Below are 19,105 nucleotides of genomic sequence, written 5' to 3'. Positions count from 1 at the left end.
AAAAGTCTGTCTCTTTTCAGTATCACTCCCTCTAGCAAAAAAGTTAGCAATCTAAACTCAGGCAAAGCATCACCTCTTTTAATTCCTTGGATAACCTCAACATGCTCAGTGTTTTCTAATATGAATTTATGTCCCAGTTTTTTTGTAAAAACTAATGCCAAAAGATACGAGATGAAGATACTTTATGAGAATTCCACAACTAATAAATGCAAATAAATTACATGAAATTGAACCAGTAACATATTAGATGAAATTTATGATGACTTCAAAAGCGGCCATCAAAGAACAATAATGAAATTGTTAAAAGAATGTACAAATCCTAAATGCTTTGAATAAGTGAAAAGAAGAAATAACCCGAGTTTGGAAAAGCTGGCAGAGGAAGATAAAATGGGAAAAATGAGGCGAACAACATTACCTAGTTGATCAGTTGCAGAGACGAAGGAGAAAAAGATTGATGAGAAAATTTCTTTCGCAAATTAATCCACGAGCCCAAAAATTTCCCTTTGCATTTATTTAAAAACTGAAAAATCAAACTTCGAAAATCAAAACTCTAATTTCTATTCCCACAAATTTCGACCTTTCTTCCCAGAGTCTGAAGCAACACAAACCAATGATGTTACTTTCAAGAATTTTCCAACAAAAAATAAGTAGAAAACACAATACAACTCATACAATAAATATACTCTCAAAACTTTGTCACTAACCTTCATATATAGCTAAAATTTAGAGAGAGGAAACATTATTTTTTAACCATGAAGCAGAGAAAGCCAGATCAAATACTAAAATGAATATAGAGATATGGAGGGAGGGAGAGAGAGAAGGGTAAACAACACAAACCCTAAAATACGTGCTTAAAGAGAAAATATAGAGAAAACACCGTTTCTACCTTGCAAATCTTCAATTTATATACGTGTCTAAATTGTTTATGCATATAAAATAAAGAGAAAACATCAATTTATAGATATGATATATTATTCAAATCAAATAATTTCTTGAGCCAAGCAAAGTTTCTTTGTGTCAGATTCGAAGTATGAAAAAGAAGAAGAAAGTTTGACACATGAAGATGAAGATGGAAGACATAAAGGTTCAAACTTTAAATGCATAAAGGTTCAAACTTTAAAATACATAAAGGTTCAAACTTAGAAAAAGGGAAGGAAACAAATAAAATGAATAGCCGATAGAGATAAAGACATTACATATTGTGCGGAAGACAAAGATTACGAAGAAGATAAAGTGACATTACATATTGTGCAGAAGACAAAGATTACAAAGAAGAAGATAAAGTTTGGAAGATGAAACATGGAGATCATGAAGAGAAAATGTATTTAGAAAACCATACGAAGAAGAAATTTGGAAAGATGAAATTCAAATGTGAAGGGAGAGAGAGAGAGATCAGAAAACGTGTAATGATGAAGTTTGGATGTTGTGCAGCGTAATTTTTTTGGAAATCGAAAATTAACTATAATTTGAAAAGGCAAATAACTTCAAGTTAAAAATAATTTTAAAGCCCCCTACATGTTTGTTAGCATATAACGAGATAATGACTAAGTTGATTTTGGACCTCAAAAGCCTTCAAATTAGACATGTGTTGTCTCCAAAGTTGAGGGTAAAGATCTAGAGCTATATTATAAATTATAAATATAGATAAAAATTAGGAAATAATTTACAACATTATTTTTCTTTAATAACATTGAAAAAAAAAAAAGGAATATTATAAAAAATATATTAATATTTGATTTGAATAGTAAGATAATTTATAATTTGAGAAAAATATATTTTGCTAAAGAATTTCCAGTATAATTTAGGATAACTAGGCTTAGGGCTTAGGGTGTTCTTTCTTGTTTTTCTTTTTCTTTTTGGAGCCAAAGACAACGGGTACAAGGAGGGATAAGCCACCGTTTCCACTATTCTACATTTCTCTTCTTTTCCTCCACTTCGCGGCTGAGTTCACAACAGCGACAGAAACCGTAGCTACCCCCGCCTCCGTTGACCTCTTTGACCACCACATTCACTCTTCTTCTTCTCTCTAGGTGAGTCAATTTCACATTCCCTCTACTATTATATCAGCTTTACTGTTTATTTTTATTCTATGTTTGCAAAGTTTTGGGAATTGGATTCAATCATGGATGCTAATTGCCGTCAAAGGTGATTTCGTTTTGGAGGTTCATGTAAAAGTGTTGATTGGGCATGTACGTTTTCTCACTTTGATAGCATGTTGGACCCACTAGTTTATGTGTTATAGCATCTGAATTTTAGGGCATAAATAATTTCCTATCTGTATTAAATATTAATTCAATATGTGAAATTTGGTTCTTAGTTAAGGAAGGTGATATCTTTGAAGTTTGAAGTCTCTATTTTGTTCATGAAACTGTTTCCAATGGTTGAGTATTTTCCCCTTTTCTGTCTTTGCCTGCATTGCGATCATGTCTTGTTCTTTCATGATCTGCTGAATGGTGAGTGAGCGGCTATATGCGCATTCGTGTGTGCCAAGTAGGATGTCTATGTGGATCGATATTGAGAAGTTATACTTTTGGAAAACAAGTCAATGGAAAGTTTGCTTCTTTATCAAGAAAAATGAAATCTACTGTCTTGAGAATTAAAAAAAAATCATCCCAGATTGATTATCTAGAAGTCAATGTCCATTTAAGAAGTTTGAAGTCAAGCTTTATAATCTTGGCCACACTCATTCAGATGAGTTTGGGTCTAGTAATACATACCAACCAAAGCAATCTTTTCTAACAATTTAAGGAGTGTTTGATTAAACAATTTAATTAGATACTTAGCAAGTTATTTGTATTTGGTTTGGATTCAAAAATTGAATAGCTATTTGTGCTCTCAACATTTGCTTTCACTATAAAAATGGAATTGGAGATGAGAATTGAAAAGGTGACTTGGGTATACTATGTCTAAGTTGTTGTTACCTTAAGATATCTTAAGGAACTTATCAAAATAAGAATATATTTTATGGGCATATCATAAGATATTTTTCTAAGCTTTACTAATACTCACACAAGTAGTTATATAAGTGAGAAAAGCTTCAGAAAAACTCCAAAGAAACTCTTCCTATCTTTAGATGTGACCCTAATGGAGATGTAGGGATAATAATGCGCAATGCTAGTTTCCATTGGTGAAGATGTTAAATAAGAATGGTGGAGACGTATAAAAGGTACTTGCAAGTTAATTTTTAGCTTAAATTAGGTAAAGAGAGTGAGGACCAAACTATTGAGCAATGATTTCATACTTGAGGTCTTGTGCCTGTATACTTGAGGTCTTGTGCCTGTAATTATAGGGATACTATGTGTTACAGTTGGGATTTTCTTGCCATGTGATTGGGCTGTTCGATGTGTGTTTTGCTCCATGAGTCTAACTCTACTTCATAAAGGTTGTTGGAGGATTTGAATGATAAAGTATCCATGATTTTGTTACCTTTCTATTTGCTAGCATGTTAGGTTGTAGTTTAGGGTTTAGGGCCATATGGTTTGCATTCATTGAACTGATCACATGCATAAACATATAATATATATATTTATCAGGTAATGATTATTAAATTAACCGATTAAAGTTTAAATGCACTTTTATTCCTCTTATTTTGACAAAAATGAACTTTTAACTCCCTATTTTTAAAACCGGATTTTTTATCCCTTATTTTACAGTTTGAGATTTTTTGGTCCTATCTTTGAGATTTTTTAAGCTCGATTTCACTTAGAGATCCTCAATTCAAGTTGTAAAATAGAAGAACCAGAAATCCGTTTTAGGAAATGAGATTAAAAGTTCATATTGATCAAAATAAAGAGACTAAAATGCATTTAAGCTAATATGATATTATTTCTTCATTTCATTTTTTCTATTAAGAAAATCTTTTACTTTTGGAGTTCTTCTCAAGTTCAATTTAAATGTTGTTGTATTGGACTATCCTAAAACTAGGTTTTTATAAGGTGGCTAAATTAGCTCTATCTATAAGAGCCGAGTTGGATTGGGTATCTCTGTAAAGCTAATTCAAGTTTTATAGATCCATTGTCAACCCGCTCAATCCAATCCAACCTACTCTGATGTAGTTTGCATGTGCACAGTGTTTCTGTTTTCATTGCAGAAAACCAAAAAAACCTTGTTGTATTGGGTACCATACTAATTTGGCCTAAAACTCTTCGTATTGGAGCTTCTCTAACCTTTGTTGCTCGAAGTTATTGCAGAGTTAGCTATTTGGTTCACTCATGGATGTCACACCAGAAGCCCAATCTCAATGGGATTTTAGCTGGTTACTCTCTCTTTCTCTAGATTTTATAATTTCAATGAAAATTTTTATTATCTTTTTTGTTACTCATGCTTTTTAGTTTTAACTTTGTCGCAGTGTAGCAATGTGTATGGATGATTATCTGTTTCATATCACTATGGTTTTGAAAAACTACTGATATTTTCAAAATTATTTGAGTTTTGTTTACACTAGTAATCACATCATTGATGGTAGAGTTTTACTATGACATCATGAAAATAAATATATGTACATTGATGTACTACAATTGGGGGAACTCGGAAAAATTTCATGGTTATGAACATTCACTACAAGAGAAAAGCTTGTAATGAAAAAGTGTGAGATTGTGTACCAAAATTATTTACTGTACTGTTCACCACTGCAGTGACCTGGAAGTGGATTTTGGATCTGAAGAGAATGCTTCTATTGTGTATGCTACCATAAGCGTTGACAAGGAAGTGAGTTTTGAAGATTCGGCTTTCTGATTCTGTAGTAGTAGTTTCTCAACTAGCTTTTCATTATTTCTCTGTCTTCTGCAGTTGCAACCTGGTAAAGTAAAACGACTCATGTCAGTTTCAAATGGAAAGCTAATAGTGTGAGTTGTTCATCATTTCCCGTAATGCAATAAATGTTATTTTCTTGAGGTTATATTTTAAAATACATAGTTCTGATATGAGTTTGCGTTGCAATCTATTGCATAAATAGATAAATACTGCAACATGTTTGGTTTAGCTCTAAGGGCATACTGCTGAATCTGTAGCCTTGCTTAATTTTTCCTCATCCTTCTCTTCAGGCACTTTGAGGCAGTAGAAGCCAGATTTCTTCGTGCGTCGTTCAGTGCTTTAATGGACGTCGTCACTCTAGCAACAAAAACAATTGAAGAATTTGGTCAAGGAATGGAGTTGTGAGAGATCAGCTTCTCTCTTGGTTTATTGCATTATTTAAATGTACTCTATAACTTCAAATGTTAAAATGTACTATTAGTACTTTTTGTATGATTATTTAAGCATGAAGAATGATTTAAGCTGTAGCAGTGTCTGCAAGACTTGTCAATATGAAATGCTTAAACTATTTGGTTTTAATCACACTATTCTTTACCCTCTAATATCAATCATAGACGCATATTACTCTATTTTTGCGAGTTCATTTTTGAAAGATTTTACAATTGATTATACTAATATTTATTGAATAGTTAAAAAGAACAATTAAAAGAACAAAATGAGTAAAAATACTACAATCACATTTTATCTATTTATAAAATATTTGTGTGCTTAATTAAAAAAAAAAAAGTCCTCTTATTTTTTTTCCTCCAAAATTCAATTTCAAACAAAACTAAAAATGTTTGTTTCCACAGCAAAATAGCCGCAAACGCACATCTGCCCAAAAGCTAGAACTTTTAGCTTTTATAAATTCAAAGCAGAAATGGCTTTGGAGAAGCAGCGGTGTTAAAAAGCAGAGATTCCGCCGCTTTAACACCGTTTCAATTTCTTCATTTTTAGAAAATCGCCAATTCAGTTTTATAAAAATACGCGCATCCGAAAATAGTAAAATTCATCACTTCACCTAACTAACAGAAAGGAAGAAGGAAAGAAAATGAGTGGAAAGATTCACTTTCCACTATTTGGTAGCACTATAAAGTGAGAAGGAAAGAAAGAAATAGGTGGGACCCACAATAAGATTCTTTCCACTCTATATTGGACAGAAAGAGAGTATCATACCAAAATTTGATGAAGACAAAACTAACCAATATGTAATGTATATTATATTTTTTAAAATGGCAAATTGAGACTTTTTTCTCACTTTTTTTTGAAAAATTAATTACTTTTTGTGCGGATAAATTAGTTTAATGTAAAATTGAGACTTGTGAATTTTGTTAAAAAAAAAAGATATAAACAATGTCAGATAAAATTTAATTATAAAATAAACTAATAATAATTGTGTCAAATGAAACAAATTATTAAGGTTATTTTTGTAATTGTACAAATATATAAATTTCTTTTTGTTCACTTTTTATCTTTCTTTCCTCTTACTTTCTCTTATACCAAACAACTATAAAATCATTTTACTTTCTACTCTCTTTCTCTTCTTATACTTTCTTCCCTTTTATTTTCTTTCCTCTTACTTTCTCTCATGATCCAAACATACCCTTACATTTGAGATTGAGACAAGTTCCACTCTCACTATACAGAACAGAGCGAGCCAACGCTCAGACTCAGGAGAGCGAGTGACTCACTCACCTAACCAAAATCACAGTTAGGTTTTTTAAAATTTTTACAATTACAACATAAAAGGTAATTAATTAGAAGCGGCTATGTCTTTATCTGATGAGATATTATTTATTTTAGGAAAGAATATTCAGTTATCTGTGTGATGAATGAATTAAATATTACTTGTACGCTAACTATCGATATATCATTCATTCTTATCTTGTTATTATTGCAGACTCTATCGTATTGGTCACGCATCTGAGTTACCAAATTATTCATGGCGGAACTGATAGTGCCTCGTTTGTATAGTTGCTGTAATTGTAGAAATCCTGTTTCACTTCATGATGATATCATTTCCAAGGCTTTTCAGGTACTAACCTAAAACCGTCTCTTCTTTTTTACTTTTCTGCCTGGAGAATTAGAGTTGATTTCAAGACAAGAAAACTATTGCAGCTTATGATTTTCAATTGTAATTAAGGTCTAACATGAGAAAATTCTGATTCAATCAAAATATGGTACTACTAGACTTTCTAGACTCCATTTCTAAGGCTAAACATTTACATTTTTAATTTTGTTATGGGTTATTTGAAACATGCTGCTTTTTAATTTCAATCTTGGATTCATGTTTGGATAGTTCTTTTTTCTTTTCTCTAGACTCCATTTCTAATAGATTTTAAACTAGGCTCTGAAACCATCTTAAAAATTGTGGTTAGAACTAACTCAATATTATAAAACCGGCTTGTAATGTGAAGATTGCTCTCACTTTTAAACATATGATCAGATCATATATTGTACGATGTGAGACTCATTAACAATGAGCTTTTGAGATATAAGATAGTTTGCGTTTGTGGTTTAAGTGTTTGAGTGAGACTCTTTTGGCTGATACTTTGGCTATAATATAATGCATATATTGTGTTATCCGCATATGATGCAAACACTCAATTAGTAGCACAAACCTTTGTATTTAGGAGTTCATAGCTTATGTTTTGTTGTAAATATCATAATTAAGCAACTATATTTTGAATGAATGCACTGATAATGTATTATACTGAGAATCAATGGGGATATGGCAAAGCAATTTTGTTAGAGAATACCGGTGATAGTACCAATTAGGCTGTTAACATTGAAAACGCGTTTTCTATCAAATTATTTGTTTATTCAGAAAGTGATTATACTGTAGATGCCTGTTGTTAGTGACTGTCAGGGCGATTTTTATGCATGATTATCATATTTGTGACGATGGTTTTGGTTGAAAACAACATTTTAAAAGTGGATGGAAGAGAATGACACTGTTAAACAGATGAGATATGTGATTATCAAAACAAACAAAAACTGATGAGATATGTTGAGGAAAGTAGGTGGTTAAGATTTTCAATCTTTAACATCTTTTATTTCTTAAATAAAAATGGTTTTAGGGACACGACAGCAAAATATTACAACAAAGATTGAAGAATTTCAATCCTTACTTACAATATGTTTGTCAGGAAGAAACATTCCCAAGGGATCATTGTTTGTTTTCTCTCCTTTGGACTTCAAGTTTTTTCCAACTTAGAGTCTTCATTTGTTCTTATTTTTGGAACTTACATTTCCGTGTTATGATTTTATCTCATATAAAAGCTTGCCAGCTAGATCATTTACTGATTTTCTTTTCATAAATTTTCCTACTAGGGAAAAAACGGCCGAGCCTTTCTGTTTTCCCATGCCATGAATGTTGTCACTGGGCCAAAAGAAGACAGGCATCTCTTGACTGGCCTCCACACCGTTGCTGATGTTTACTGCGGTGATTGCCGTGAAGTTCTGGGCTGGAAATACGAAAGAGCTTATGATCCTTCCCAGAAGTACAAAGAAGGAAAGTTCATCCTTGAAAAGTCAAAAATTGTTAAGGAGAACTGGTAGCATTTTCCCTTTTGTCCCCAATCCATTCATTCCATTTGTGTTATAGATTTACTCATGCTTTGGGATGTTCACTATGTACAGGAAGTACTCCCCTTTATCTATTTTAAATTTTGTCATTGCTTATCCAACTTGGTTGTATTTCCTCATGTTATGACTAGAAGTAAAATTGTAATATAAATTGTTTATTCTACTGTTGATAAAATCATTTACTGGTCTATGGATTTCAAGGTTGAAATCATCAAAAAACAGTACTCTGTCCAAGTTATGCCAATTTATGGATTTCTCTTTTGGGAGATGAACATTGCTGACATGAAAAGTTTTGCTTTAGCTTCACTTATGGATTAACATGTTGGCTGAGCTTCAATATTTGAGATTTTGGTTTTGGATGCTTTCATTTCCCTAATGATTAGTGGGTACTTTTGAAGTTCAGCTTTACTTTGTCAACAAACGTGAGCTGCTCATAAGTTACAACATATTTTGTAACAGAAGCCTAAAATGGATTATCTAGTTTTGACAAATAAGAAGAGGAATGGACATAGAGATTTTGGTTTTGGATGCTCCCATTTCTCTATAGGTACTTTTATGTTATTATTTCAGTATCTACCCTTGGCCTACAAAACTGTTAAAGAAACTAGATAGTTGGATAAGGAACTTCATCTGGAGTAGATTTCAACTACCAAGATAGCTACCGTAGCTTGGAAAACATTTGCAGACTTTTAGAGGAAAAAGGCCTATGTATCAGATTAGCCACTGATGCTAACAAATCTACAATACTCCATCTTTGTTGAAAATTCCTGACCTCAACTGATCAGTGGTCTGACTTATGCAGAGAGAGATTCCCTAGAGACAAAGCTCCTATTGGCTATCATGTTCGATCATCCATCAAGAATCAAGCAACATCTGAATGATGGAGTTTGAAAACAGGTAATAGTAATCAATCTATTTATGGACTGACAACTGGCTTAGTAGTCAGTCGGTAGAGAAGCTAAACATTCCTGCTCACCTGCATGAATCTTTGAAGGCCGTGGTTGCTGACCATATTGTAAATGACTAATGGAAAATCCATGATGTTAAGCTAGTCTTGCTAAAGAGGCTTGATATGGAATATCTTCGGTTGGGTCTGGAAGAGCTCGGCCCATTAATCACGTAGTCCTTAAGTAACGCGGAAAAAACTTAGGCGTGAAAGGGCGGGTCACTTGGCGAGCATGTGATCTCGTCTGGCCCAAAGCTCCTCGGTCATAGATCATAGTAAAATGTGTTCAAGTCACGTATTAAGAGAGTAATCGAACTCATCTAAGTCACACATATTAACTGCACTCTCTATTATGAGGGATGACTCACTCCATTCGCCTCATAGATAGTCAAAGCCAGGGGTGCATGGACGAATTCCTAGGTTTCGATATTCTAAGCAATTTTTAGACCAAGTAATCGAGCCTATAAAATATAAATACCCTAACTAAATAGCTCAATAATTCATTCACTCATTTACAAGTTAGAACATAAAGCCCTTTGTGCATCTCATTGCAAACAAAATAACCCCTAATCTAATCCGTAAGTATCATGTACAATTTAAAATTGATGTATGGACAAAATTGATGTTACATATTATTAGAGGTGGGTGTATGGACTAAGGTCTGCGAACCAGCCTACTTAATCCATAGCCTCATGGATTTTGAACTATTTTTTTTAGCGCATTTAAATTTTGCCCCGTGTTAGTTTGACCATTTAGACCGTGGGTCATATAGATTTAATTCGTATATTTGTGGTTTCTTTAATCACCAGTCTAAAAATTATTCTTAAAATTAATTATACTTTTATCTCTTATAATTTTGTCCATGATAAATTTTATTGATAAAAAGTATAATTGTTGAATATATAAATATGTATTAAAAAGCATAAATATTTGGTTTAAAGTATGTATTAAAATTACTTCGAGTATCGAGTGTGTTTGGATGAAGTAATTAGAAATTTTAAAGTAATTTAGAATTCAAAGCAATTCAAATGATTCAATTCAAATTAATTCATTTTTAAATTGTTTTGTTTGAATGAAATATTAAGATAATTCATTGTTAGATTTTTGGTGTCATTTTGTATAAAATTTAAAATTTTTGGACCAAATTAAAAAATAAAAAAGTAGGGACTAATTTGTAATTTTTAAAAATTTGAAGGACCAAATTGTAAAATTTAAAAATTATTAAGGACCAATTTGCATTTTTATAAAAAAATTGGGGTCAATTTTATAATTTTGAAAAATATGAGGACCAATTTGTAAATTTTGAAGAAATAATAATAACAAATACATTCTATGGAACATGAGAGGAATTTCAAATTCTTTGGTTTTTGGTGTCATTTCAAAATGATTAAATTTAACTTAAATGAAATACTCCATAAATTTCCATCATTTTAACAATTCTTCATTTTTGTATCCAAACAATGGATTTTGGTCAAATCATTTTAAATTCCCTCAAAACATTACTTTCCCTCGTTAAAATGCTCCATCCAAATATACTCTTAGAGTGTGTTTGGATGAAGTAATTAGAAATTTTAAGGGAATTTAAAATTCAAAGAAATTCAAATGATTCAATTGAATTTCATTCATTTTAAATTATTTTGTTTGGATGAAGTATTAAGGTAATTCATTGTTAGATTTTTTGGGTATTTTTTTATCAAATATAAATTTTTTGGACCAAATTAAAAAATTGAAAAGTAGGGACCAAATTGCAATTTTTAAAAATTTGAAGGACCAAATTGTAAATTTTAAAAATTATTAAGGACTAATTTGCAATTTTTAAAAAAAATTTGGGGTCAATTTTATAATTTTGAAAAATATGAGGACCAATTTGTAAAATTTGAAGAAATAATAATAACAAATACATTTTATGGAACATGAGAGGAATTTCAAATTCTTTGGTTTTTGGTGTCATTTCAAAATGATTAAATTTAACTTACATGAAATACTCCATAAATTTCCATCATTTTAACAATTCTTCATTTTTGTATCCAAACAATGGATTTTGGTCAAATCATTTTAAATTCCCTCAAAACATTACTTTCCCTCATTAAAATGCTCCATCCAAACACACTATTAGAATTTTTGTGGTTATTTATGATTTATAAATTTTAATTTAAAATAATTTCTTAATACTTTTTTATTTTTAAAAGTTGAATTTTGTATTATTATTTTAATTTTTTAACAGTAATTTATTTATTTATTTTGCAAAGGCTCACAAGTTACCCATGGACTAACATGTGCTAGCATATGGACCAACTCGAATAGATTAATATGCAACTTTATGTGGAGCAAGTTAAATGGGACAGACTAAACCATATATCCAATTCTACTAAGTCGTCTCAACTTTTAAGAGGTTATGTAGAGGTTATGTGTATGACTATCACGGTTTATCCGTGTCATAACAAATCAAGCCCTATTTTTCAACCGTTTGATCCTGAGAAAATTTTATGATTTTTTTTAGTTAAGGTCTGTCTTTACAAAATTTTAGACCATGTGTGGTAATTAAAATAAAATAAGAATTTTTTAATTTTGGATAAAATATAGTTTAAATATTTTATTATAAATTTTTAAAAAAGTATCTCCTCTTTGTATTAATTTTTTTCTAAATATTAAAATTTTAAAAAGATAATTATTTTGAATAATTTTTCCTAAGTGACAATAATAACTTAATTAATATACTCAGTGTATCTTTTGGTCCTTTAATTTACTTTAAGATTTCACTTTAGTTCTTTATTTAATAAATATTGTGTATTGGCCATTTAACAAAAGTTTCATTAGTCAATTTAATTCTTTCCGTTAAATATTGGAGATAAACGTTAACTTTACCATATGGGGCAATCTAGGAGGTATTGTGTTATCTGATTTTTTTTTTTTTTGAATATTTTGAATTTAGTTGTTTTTGTGTTAGAAACATTTTGGTGTCATTTCACTGTGTTTGGAAGTTGAAACACCAAGAGAAGAACAAGGAAGACAGAGATATATTCTACTTTAGAGTGAAGTTTCTTAACATGTGCTACATAAAAAGTCAAACAATATTTTCTATTACTCTCTGTTTTGAAAAACTCAACACTGAATGCGGAAAAAGAAAAAAAGAAATTAGGATTTAATAGCACCCACATCGGTGGATACTACATAAAGTTCAATAAATTTATGTTAGAAAAATCAAATTTTTTATTGTGTTATCGTTGCAATATTTTTCAACGGGTGCTTTGTATGATTCTGTAGTAAAACAAGCCAGCTGCGCAAATTTGAAATATACATATAATAAAAGATAAATAATATTGAGAGTATACTATATATATATATATATATATATATATATATATATATATATATATATATATATATATATATATATATATATATATATATATATATATATATTGTAATTCAATGGTAACATTTGAAATAAAATAGAACATCTCTTTTATAACGGTAACTTTTCCTTTTATATATACTTAAATAGAACATATAGGAAAACATTTTGGACATGAAAATAGTAATTAAAAATTATTTTAAATGTGTAGTACATTTTCTACATGTTTAATATATTTTTTACTATTAGTTTGTAGTGACGTTTGTGAAATTTTCAATGTATTTTTATTTTGCCTTTATTTATTTTTGGACATTTAATTTATTATATATATATATATATATATATATATATATATATATATATATATATATATATATATATATATATATATATATATATATATATATATATTGTTTCCTTTTTACTACATTTTGATATAGTTGAATTAATTTGTTTAAATTATATATTTCTATATTAATGTAATATATAAATTTTTAATATAGTATTGTAAGTTTAGTGAGACTCATTTTAGAATTTTAAATGAGTGGTATGGATATTTGAAAAATGTATTTGAGTGATTTAAGTAATTGAGAAATGTGAAATAATATATTATATTAGATGAAGTTCATTTACACCACCAAAATGGGTGGTATGGATGTGGATGCTCTAAGAAAACACAATGGATTTCACATCAGGGAAGAATGCGTTAGAGAACAACAACAACTCAAAAACCCTCACCAAATTACACATTCTTCTTCTCAATTAGCTTCTGATTCATACAATCTCAAAGAAACCGAAGAGCGACTAGCACGTGAACACAAAGCGGGTCTTCACCCTCTAATGGTTATTCGCGCAAGCACGTCAATAATTATTTATGTCTATAGGTCGTTGTTTGTTAAGTTGAAAGTTTTGGATCGTTTGTGTATATGTTATTCACCAAAATCTGACTTAATATTTTGAATAGTGAATATTGTAAATTTGTTATTGTGTCAAACTTAGTGCTTCTTTGAAGATAGTGAAGAAAAGATATTAAAAAGTATTAGGAGTGCTTAACCCAAAAGATACAAAGAAAAGATAAAAAGGAGGACAAAAACCCCACCCGAATAAAATCAATCAACAAACCAACATGCCCTCAACTAAAGAAATGTCTCTGATCGACGCACCAATCCGGCCATGATAAACTAGAATAAATTTTAAAGAAAGTCATAAACCATTCCCAATAAATGAATTTAATCAACCACATCTCATCAAAGTTAAACAAAGCAATGCATTTACAAATGATTTCATTCTGAAAATTTCAAAGAACCCAACATAAAATCAACCTGAAGAACCAACACCAATCCATTCGAAAAGACGACTTACAAGAATTATCCAAAAAAGAAAGTCTCTCTAAAATAGTTTCGGCCGGAGAAGTATCATCCATCTGAGGCCAAATAGACAACTTACTCCACCATAATCTAGCAATAGAACAATGAAGGAAAATGTGTTTCAAATCACAACTTACTCCACCATAATCTAGCAATAGAACAATGAAGGAAAAAGTGATCCAAATCTTCTTCAACCCGACAACACAAAGGAAACACCAACAAGTGAGAGGCGATTAAAACTCCACATTTTGCCAACTACTATTTCGTAGGAAGTCTATTCCAAATCAAACTCCAACCAAAAAAATGGATTCTACTAGGAACCTTAGACTTCTATAAACGAGAAAAAGCTAAAGAAAGAGATTCATCCAATGGAGGCCTCGGAAATTCACAAAACATAAACGCGTCATAAACATTACTCATCGTGAAATCGGAGATATTCCTCCACCACACAAAGGAATCTTCGAGAAAGCAGCAGGGTTGAAGCGAGAGAAGAAGATTCAATTAATTAATCAATTGTGACGCGGTTGTTTGGTACTACGGTCCACAGAAAATATTGAGAGACCAAAGCCAATTGTCACCATTTCAAGTACCCATATCCGCCACCTTCGAATGAGGAGCATCCGTCATAAGGAGTAAATTCGAAAAAAGAAGTCCAAGCGGTATTGTACCCATCCAAACAACTAACCGAAATTCCAAAAATATTCCCATTCCAAGTTTACAAGAGATAGAAGATTTAAACCAATTAGATGAAGATCCCAAATCCACGCAATTGATAAGTGCCAAAATGTACTTATTTTGTGTATGTAAATAGTGTCACTTATCGATACTTTTGTTAATTCCGTTTGAATAATTTTCCGTTTTGTGTATAAATACGTATAATTTGTAAATAGTTATATTTTCATATACTTTTATACAATTTTATAGTTTTTCCTTTGTTTTTATAGGTATTCATGCTTATTGGAGCCTTGAGGAATAAAGTGTCAAAGGCACGACTTCGATTTCGCAATTTTGGTGAAAACCCGCTTAGCCACCGTCAAGCAGACTTCCATAGGCTCAAAATAAGGATGACCAAAATCATCATTTTGGTTTCCATTAATTCATTATTGGATAGAGCATTGAATAAGCTTTCCAACGCTTCGAACCAGTCGCAATTCGGAGTTACGGTTCTCAACTTACGGCGAAAACAAAAATTCACTTTTGCTGTCAGCTGCTAAGCGGACTATGTGCCGCTAAGCGGACCTGCTAAGACAACAACTCGTTAAAAGGGGCCAAAAACATAATTTTTAGGTTTTGGTTTTGGGGTATTTGTTCCCAACTCCCTCAACCTTCATTTTTTGGATAAATTAGCTTAGAAAACAACTTCAGAGGTTGCATTTGGATGATTGGGGGTGGATTGAGCATCGAACGGAGCTGACAAACTGGGAGATTTTTGGTTCATTTATCTTCTTCTTTGTGTATTTCTCTTTGGTTGGGTTTTGTTTGTATATTTACTTTAATCTTATGTATATTTATCGATTATAATGTTATGTTTAACTTGCTTTACAAATCTGTGTTGATGTTGTTCTGGATTTTTGCTCTATGCTGGGAATTTGGGTTGCTTTAGAGATAAACTCCTTGAATCCTTATCTAGGATGATAATCTGTTGGTTCTGAACTCTAGAGATAGATTTAGAGCTAACATTCACCGTGGGTATCTATACTTAGTGCTTTCGTGTTTGAGAGGCGCGCGAGAGATCACCGACGCGAGAATACGGATGTTCTCGCGACTTCGCGTTAGAGATAACCTTAGTTGTGAGATGATCTCGTTTGTGCTCCAGATATGGACGCTTATGTGAGAGATACGTGATGACATAAATGAGTATCGTAGGTTGAGTATAACAGGTTGGTAAGTGTATGTTTGTGAAGAGTGAATATATTTACATTTCTCTTTTAAGAATGTGTTTATTATTTTCCTGTCTATATCTTTTTATCTTTTGTTTATTCAAACCCAAGTTCGAAACCGTAGAAACTGTTGAATGACATCTCTCCATCTCTGAGGACGATAACTCCCGGATCAATATTTCCAAATCTTTTATGTTGCTTGCCCTATACTGCATTCAACAAAATGGCGCCGTTGTCGGGGATGGTTGTTTGAATTGCATCGCAATAGTTTCCGTGGTCTTGAGCTTTGTATATATCATATATATTGTATAGTTTCACTTGTATATATATATATATATATATATATATATATATATATATATATATATATATATATATTTACTTGTACATATTTATTTTTTTATGTTCACCATATAAGTTTACTTGTATATGTTACATATAAGTATACTTTTATTGGTGAATGTTGGTAAAACATGTTGATCTCGGATGAGCTCTTTAATAACAAGTCTTTATTTTCAACTTGTGAATCCAACATTCACTAACTTTTCTATTTTTGTATGATAATAGTTGTTTGTGTTCCATACTTGTGCATATGTGTTGGTTTGTGTACATAATTGTATACTTGTGTTTTCTTTTATGTTTGTATAATTGTTATATATATTTGTACCCGTAACGTTTGTTGAGTGCTTTGGTTAGGACACTTTCTTTAGGCTTGTGCGGTGAGACGTCACCATGGCATGACGAGAGGAGGCTACTTTCCAAATACCGAAACAATAAAGGCGTCGAGCTAACGACGTAAAACAAGCGCTTGTTGGGAGGCACCCCAATGATTGTAAAGTTTTGGTTATTTTTATGTTTATGAGGTGTTTAGGTGAAGTGGAGAGGGCTGGAACACCTAATTCTGTTCTGGTTTTTCTGGTTTTTTCTGTCATCGCTAAGCGGAGCAGAGCTCGCTAAGCGAGCATAGCAGAATTTTGTTTTCTTGCTTTGTACCAGTGGGGTTCCTATTCCACTTGGTTCACTCCTTTTTCCCACTTTCACCAAGGCTAATTAATAGTAGATATTAGTTTTGTTTTTCTAATTCTTTTATTGGTTGTTTGTACTCGAATTTTGCCGGTAATTCGAAGATTTTTAAGGTGACTTTTCAAAGCTTAAGTGTTTCAACTTGCGGATATATGGTAGGATATTATTTTTGAAGTCGTATCATTCAAGGTACTAATTTATCGCTTTCTATAGCATAACATGTTTAGGAAACTTTTCATTTGTACAATTACCATACCATTCATTCTTTTGCATTACTTGCTTACTGATTGAATCACTTTAGTTCCCAAACCATAAATGTGAGGAAGCATTCCATTATTCATATATGCTGGAGGCCACAATCTTTGTTTTAACTGGATTTTATCATGCTTAATATTTTGTTTATGTTGATTTTATGAAAGCATGAAAAGGATCAAGGCATTTTGTTTCATTTTGAGCACAACCACCATAACCAAATAATCAATTCACCTTGTGAGTGTGTGATCATTTGTTAACCCTTTTGAGCCTTTTTTGTCAATGTCCATGTTGTTTTTGCTAAATGCTTATCATTGAGTGTTTAGTTCTCATTTTTGCATGGATGATTGATTCTTTGTTTTCTTGAACCCTCAACCATGATTTTTGTTATGAATTTTTACCTTGCCTTAGAAAGTAGGGAGTATTCATATGATGGTGTGGTTGAATTCAAGTTCGGGAGAGAAATGGTTGCTACTTATTTGATTGTTTTATGAGGTTGAAAAGAAAGAAAAAAAAAAGAAAAAAAATGTGAAAAGAAAAGAAAAAAAGAGGAGAAAAAGTTTTGAAAAAGAAAAAGAAAAGAGAAGTGAATAATTGTGCTAATGAGTATTGTGATTGGTTTGAGAAACTTATGATTATGGAAGAAGTTTAATCGAGGTTTTGTTGTTTGAATCTTTGGTGGATTGATCACTCCCTTAGGTTTAGGCAAGTTTTTGTTTCGATTACCTTAGGACTTATCCCTTGTTTATAACCAATCCACATTACAACTTTGAAAAGCCCTTGTGATTCTTGCTTTTGTATCTTCAATGTGATATTTTGATGAATGCATAATTTAATCTTTTGTTTGCAAGATTGTTGGATGAGTGTTAAAAGTCCTTCACCTTTGTGTTTTTCATCCATTGATGAATTTTTGCTAGGTGTGATTCATGATTTGAGCATGTATTGTGGTAGAATGTTTTGTATGCTTTTTGTGCTTAAGATTCGTTTCGTTTACACGTTGTCATTGTAGAATAGTGGTAAGTACTTACTTTGTTTATATGTTTTTGTGCTGAACCATACATTTGTTTTTGGTTTTCAAAACTTGTTGATTCACAATTCTTTGGTTTATTACTTTTGATTCTTTGATTTATTTGACATTGTTTGAGGACAAACAAAGTTTCAAGTTGGGGAGAGTTTGATAAGTGCCAAAATGTACTTATTTTGTGTATGTAAATAGTGACACTTATCGATACTTTTGTTAATACCGTTTGAATAATTCTCTGTTTTGTGTATAAATACGTATACTTTGTGAATAGTTGTATTTTCAAATACTTTTATACCATTTGATAGTTTTTCCTTTGTTTTTATAGGTATTCATGCTTATTGGATCCTTGAGGAATAATGTGTCAAAGGCACGACTTCGATTTCGCAATTTTGGTGAAAGCCCGCTTAGCCACCGTCAAGCGGACTTCCATAGGCTCAAAATAAGGATAAACAAAATCATCATTTTGGTTTCCTTTCATTCATTATTGGATAGAGCATTGAATAAGCTTTCCAACGCTTCGAACCAGACGCAATTCAGAGTTACGATTCTCAACTTACGGCGAAAACAAAAATTCACTTTTGCTGTCAGCCGCTAAGCGGACTCTGTGCCGCTAAGCGGACCTGCTAAGACAGCAGCTCGTTAAAAGGGGCCAAAAACATAATTTTTAGGTTATAGTTTTGGGGTATTTATTCCCAACTCCATCAACCTTCATTTTTTGGATAGATTAGCTTAGAAAACAACTTCAGAGGTTGCATTTGGATGATTGGGGGTGGATTGAGCATCGAACGAAGCTGACAAACCGGGAGATTTTCGGTTCATTTCTTCTTCTTTGTGTATTTCTCTTTGGTTGGGTTTTGTTTGTATATTTACTTGAATCTT

The 19,105-nt window shown here is 31.5% G+C and overlaps 2 protein-coding genes across 4 annotated transcripts; both read left to right on the top strand.

Annotated features, from left to right (window-relative positions):
• Positions 1-1,803: 1,803 nt before the first annotated feature.
• On the top strand, positions 1,804-5,369 carry LOC131626145 (uncharacterized). 2 transcript variants are annotated; one of them, XM_058896972.1, is made up of 5 exons: positions 1,804-2,030; positions 4,182-4,255; positions 4,635-4,707; positions 4,789-4,844; positions 5,043-5,369. In XM_058896972.1, the coding sequence occupies exons 2-5, from the start codon at positions 4,212-4,214 to the stop codon at positions 5,155-5,157; spliced, it is 288 nt and encodes a 95-aa protein (XP_058752955.1). In that variant the 5' UTR covers positions 1,804-2,030; positions 4,182-4,211; the 3' UTR covers positions 5,158-5,369. The 2 variants fall into 2 exon arrangements, with proteins under 2 accessions (XP_058752955.1, XP_058752954.1); XM_058896971.1 differs by having other exon boundaries at positions 1,807-2,030; positions 4,191-4,255; positions 5,043-5,367.
• A 1,043-nt stretch (positions 5,370-6,412) lies between these two features.
• Positions 6,413-8,557, top strand: LOC131626154 (protein yippee-like At4g27745). 2 transcript variants are annotated; one of them, XM_058896983.1, is made up of 3 exons: positions 6,413-6,540; positions 6,692-6,826; positions 8,125-8,557. In XM_058896983.1, exons 2-3 carry the CDS (start codon positions 6,734-6,736, stop codon positions 8,350-8,352), a joined length of 321 nt encoding a protein of 106 aa, XP_058752966.1. In that variant the 5' UTR covers positions 6,413-6,540; positions 6,692-6,733; the 3' UTR covers positions 8,353-8,557. The 2 variants fall into 2 exon arrangements, with proteins under 2 accessions (XP_058752966.1, XP_058752965.1); XM_058896982.1 differs by lacking the exon at positions 6,413-6,540 and having other exon boundaries at positions 6,604-6,826.
• The last annotated feature ends 10,548 nt before the right edge of the window (positions 8,558-19,105 follow it).

The sequence above is a fragment of the Vicia villosa genome, unplaced genomic scaffold, assembly GCF_029867415.1.
Source record: "Vicia villosa cultivar HV-30 ecotype Madison, WI unplaced genomic scaffold, Vvil1.0 ctg.000273F_1_1_1, whole genome shotgun sequence".
NCBI lineage: Eukaryota > Viridiplantae > Streptophyta > Magnoliopsida > Fabales > Fabaceae > Vicia > Vicia villosa.
This window is presented reverse-complemented; position numbering and strand designations above follow the sequence as displayed.

Excerpts from the sequence above, each read along its gene's own strand:
- LOC131626145 (XM_058896972.1), top strand. The coding sequence starts at position 4,212 with ATGGATGTCACACCAGAAGCCCAATCTCAATGGGATTTTAGCTG. Across the intron at positions 4,256-4,634 it reads TCTCAATGGGATTTTAGCTG|TGACCTGGAAGTGGATTTTG; the intron begins GTTACTCTCTCT and ends TCACCACTGCAG. Across the intron at positions 4,708-4,788 it reads CCATAAGCGTTGACAAGGAA|TTGCAACCTGGTAAAGTAAA; the intron begins GTGAGTTTTGAA and ends TGTCTTCTGCAG.
- LOC131626154 (XM_058896983.1), top strand. The coding sequence starts at position 6,734 with ATGGCGGAACTGATAGTGCCTCGTTTGTATAGTTGCTGTAATTGTAGA. Across the intron at positions 6,827-8,124 it reads TCATTTCCAAGGCTTTTCAG|GGAAAAAACGGCCGAGCCTT; the intron begins GTACTAACCTAA and ends TTTTCCTACTAG.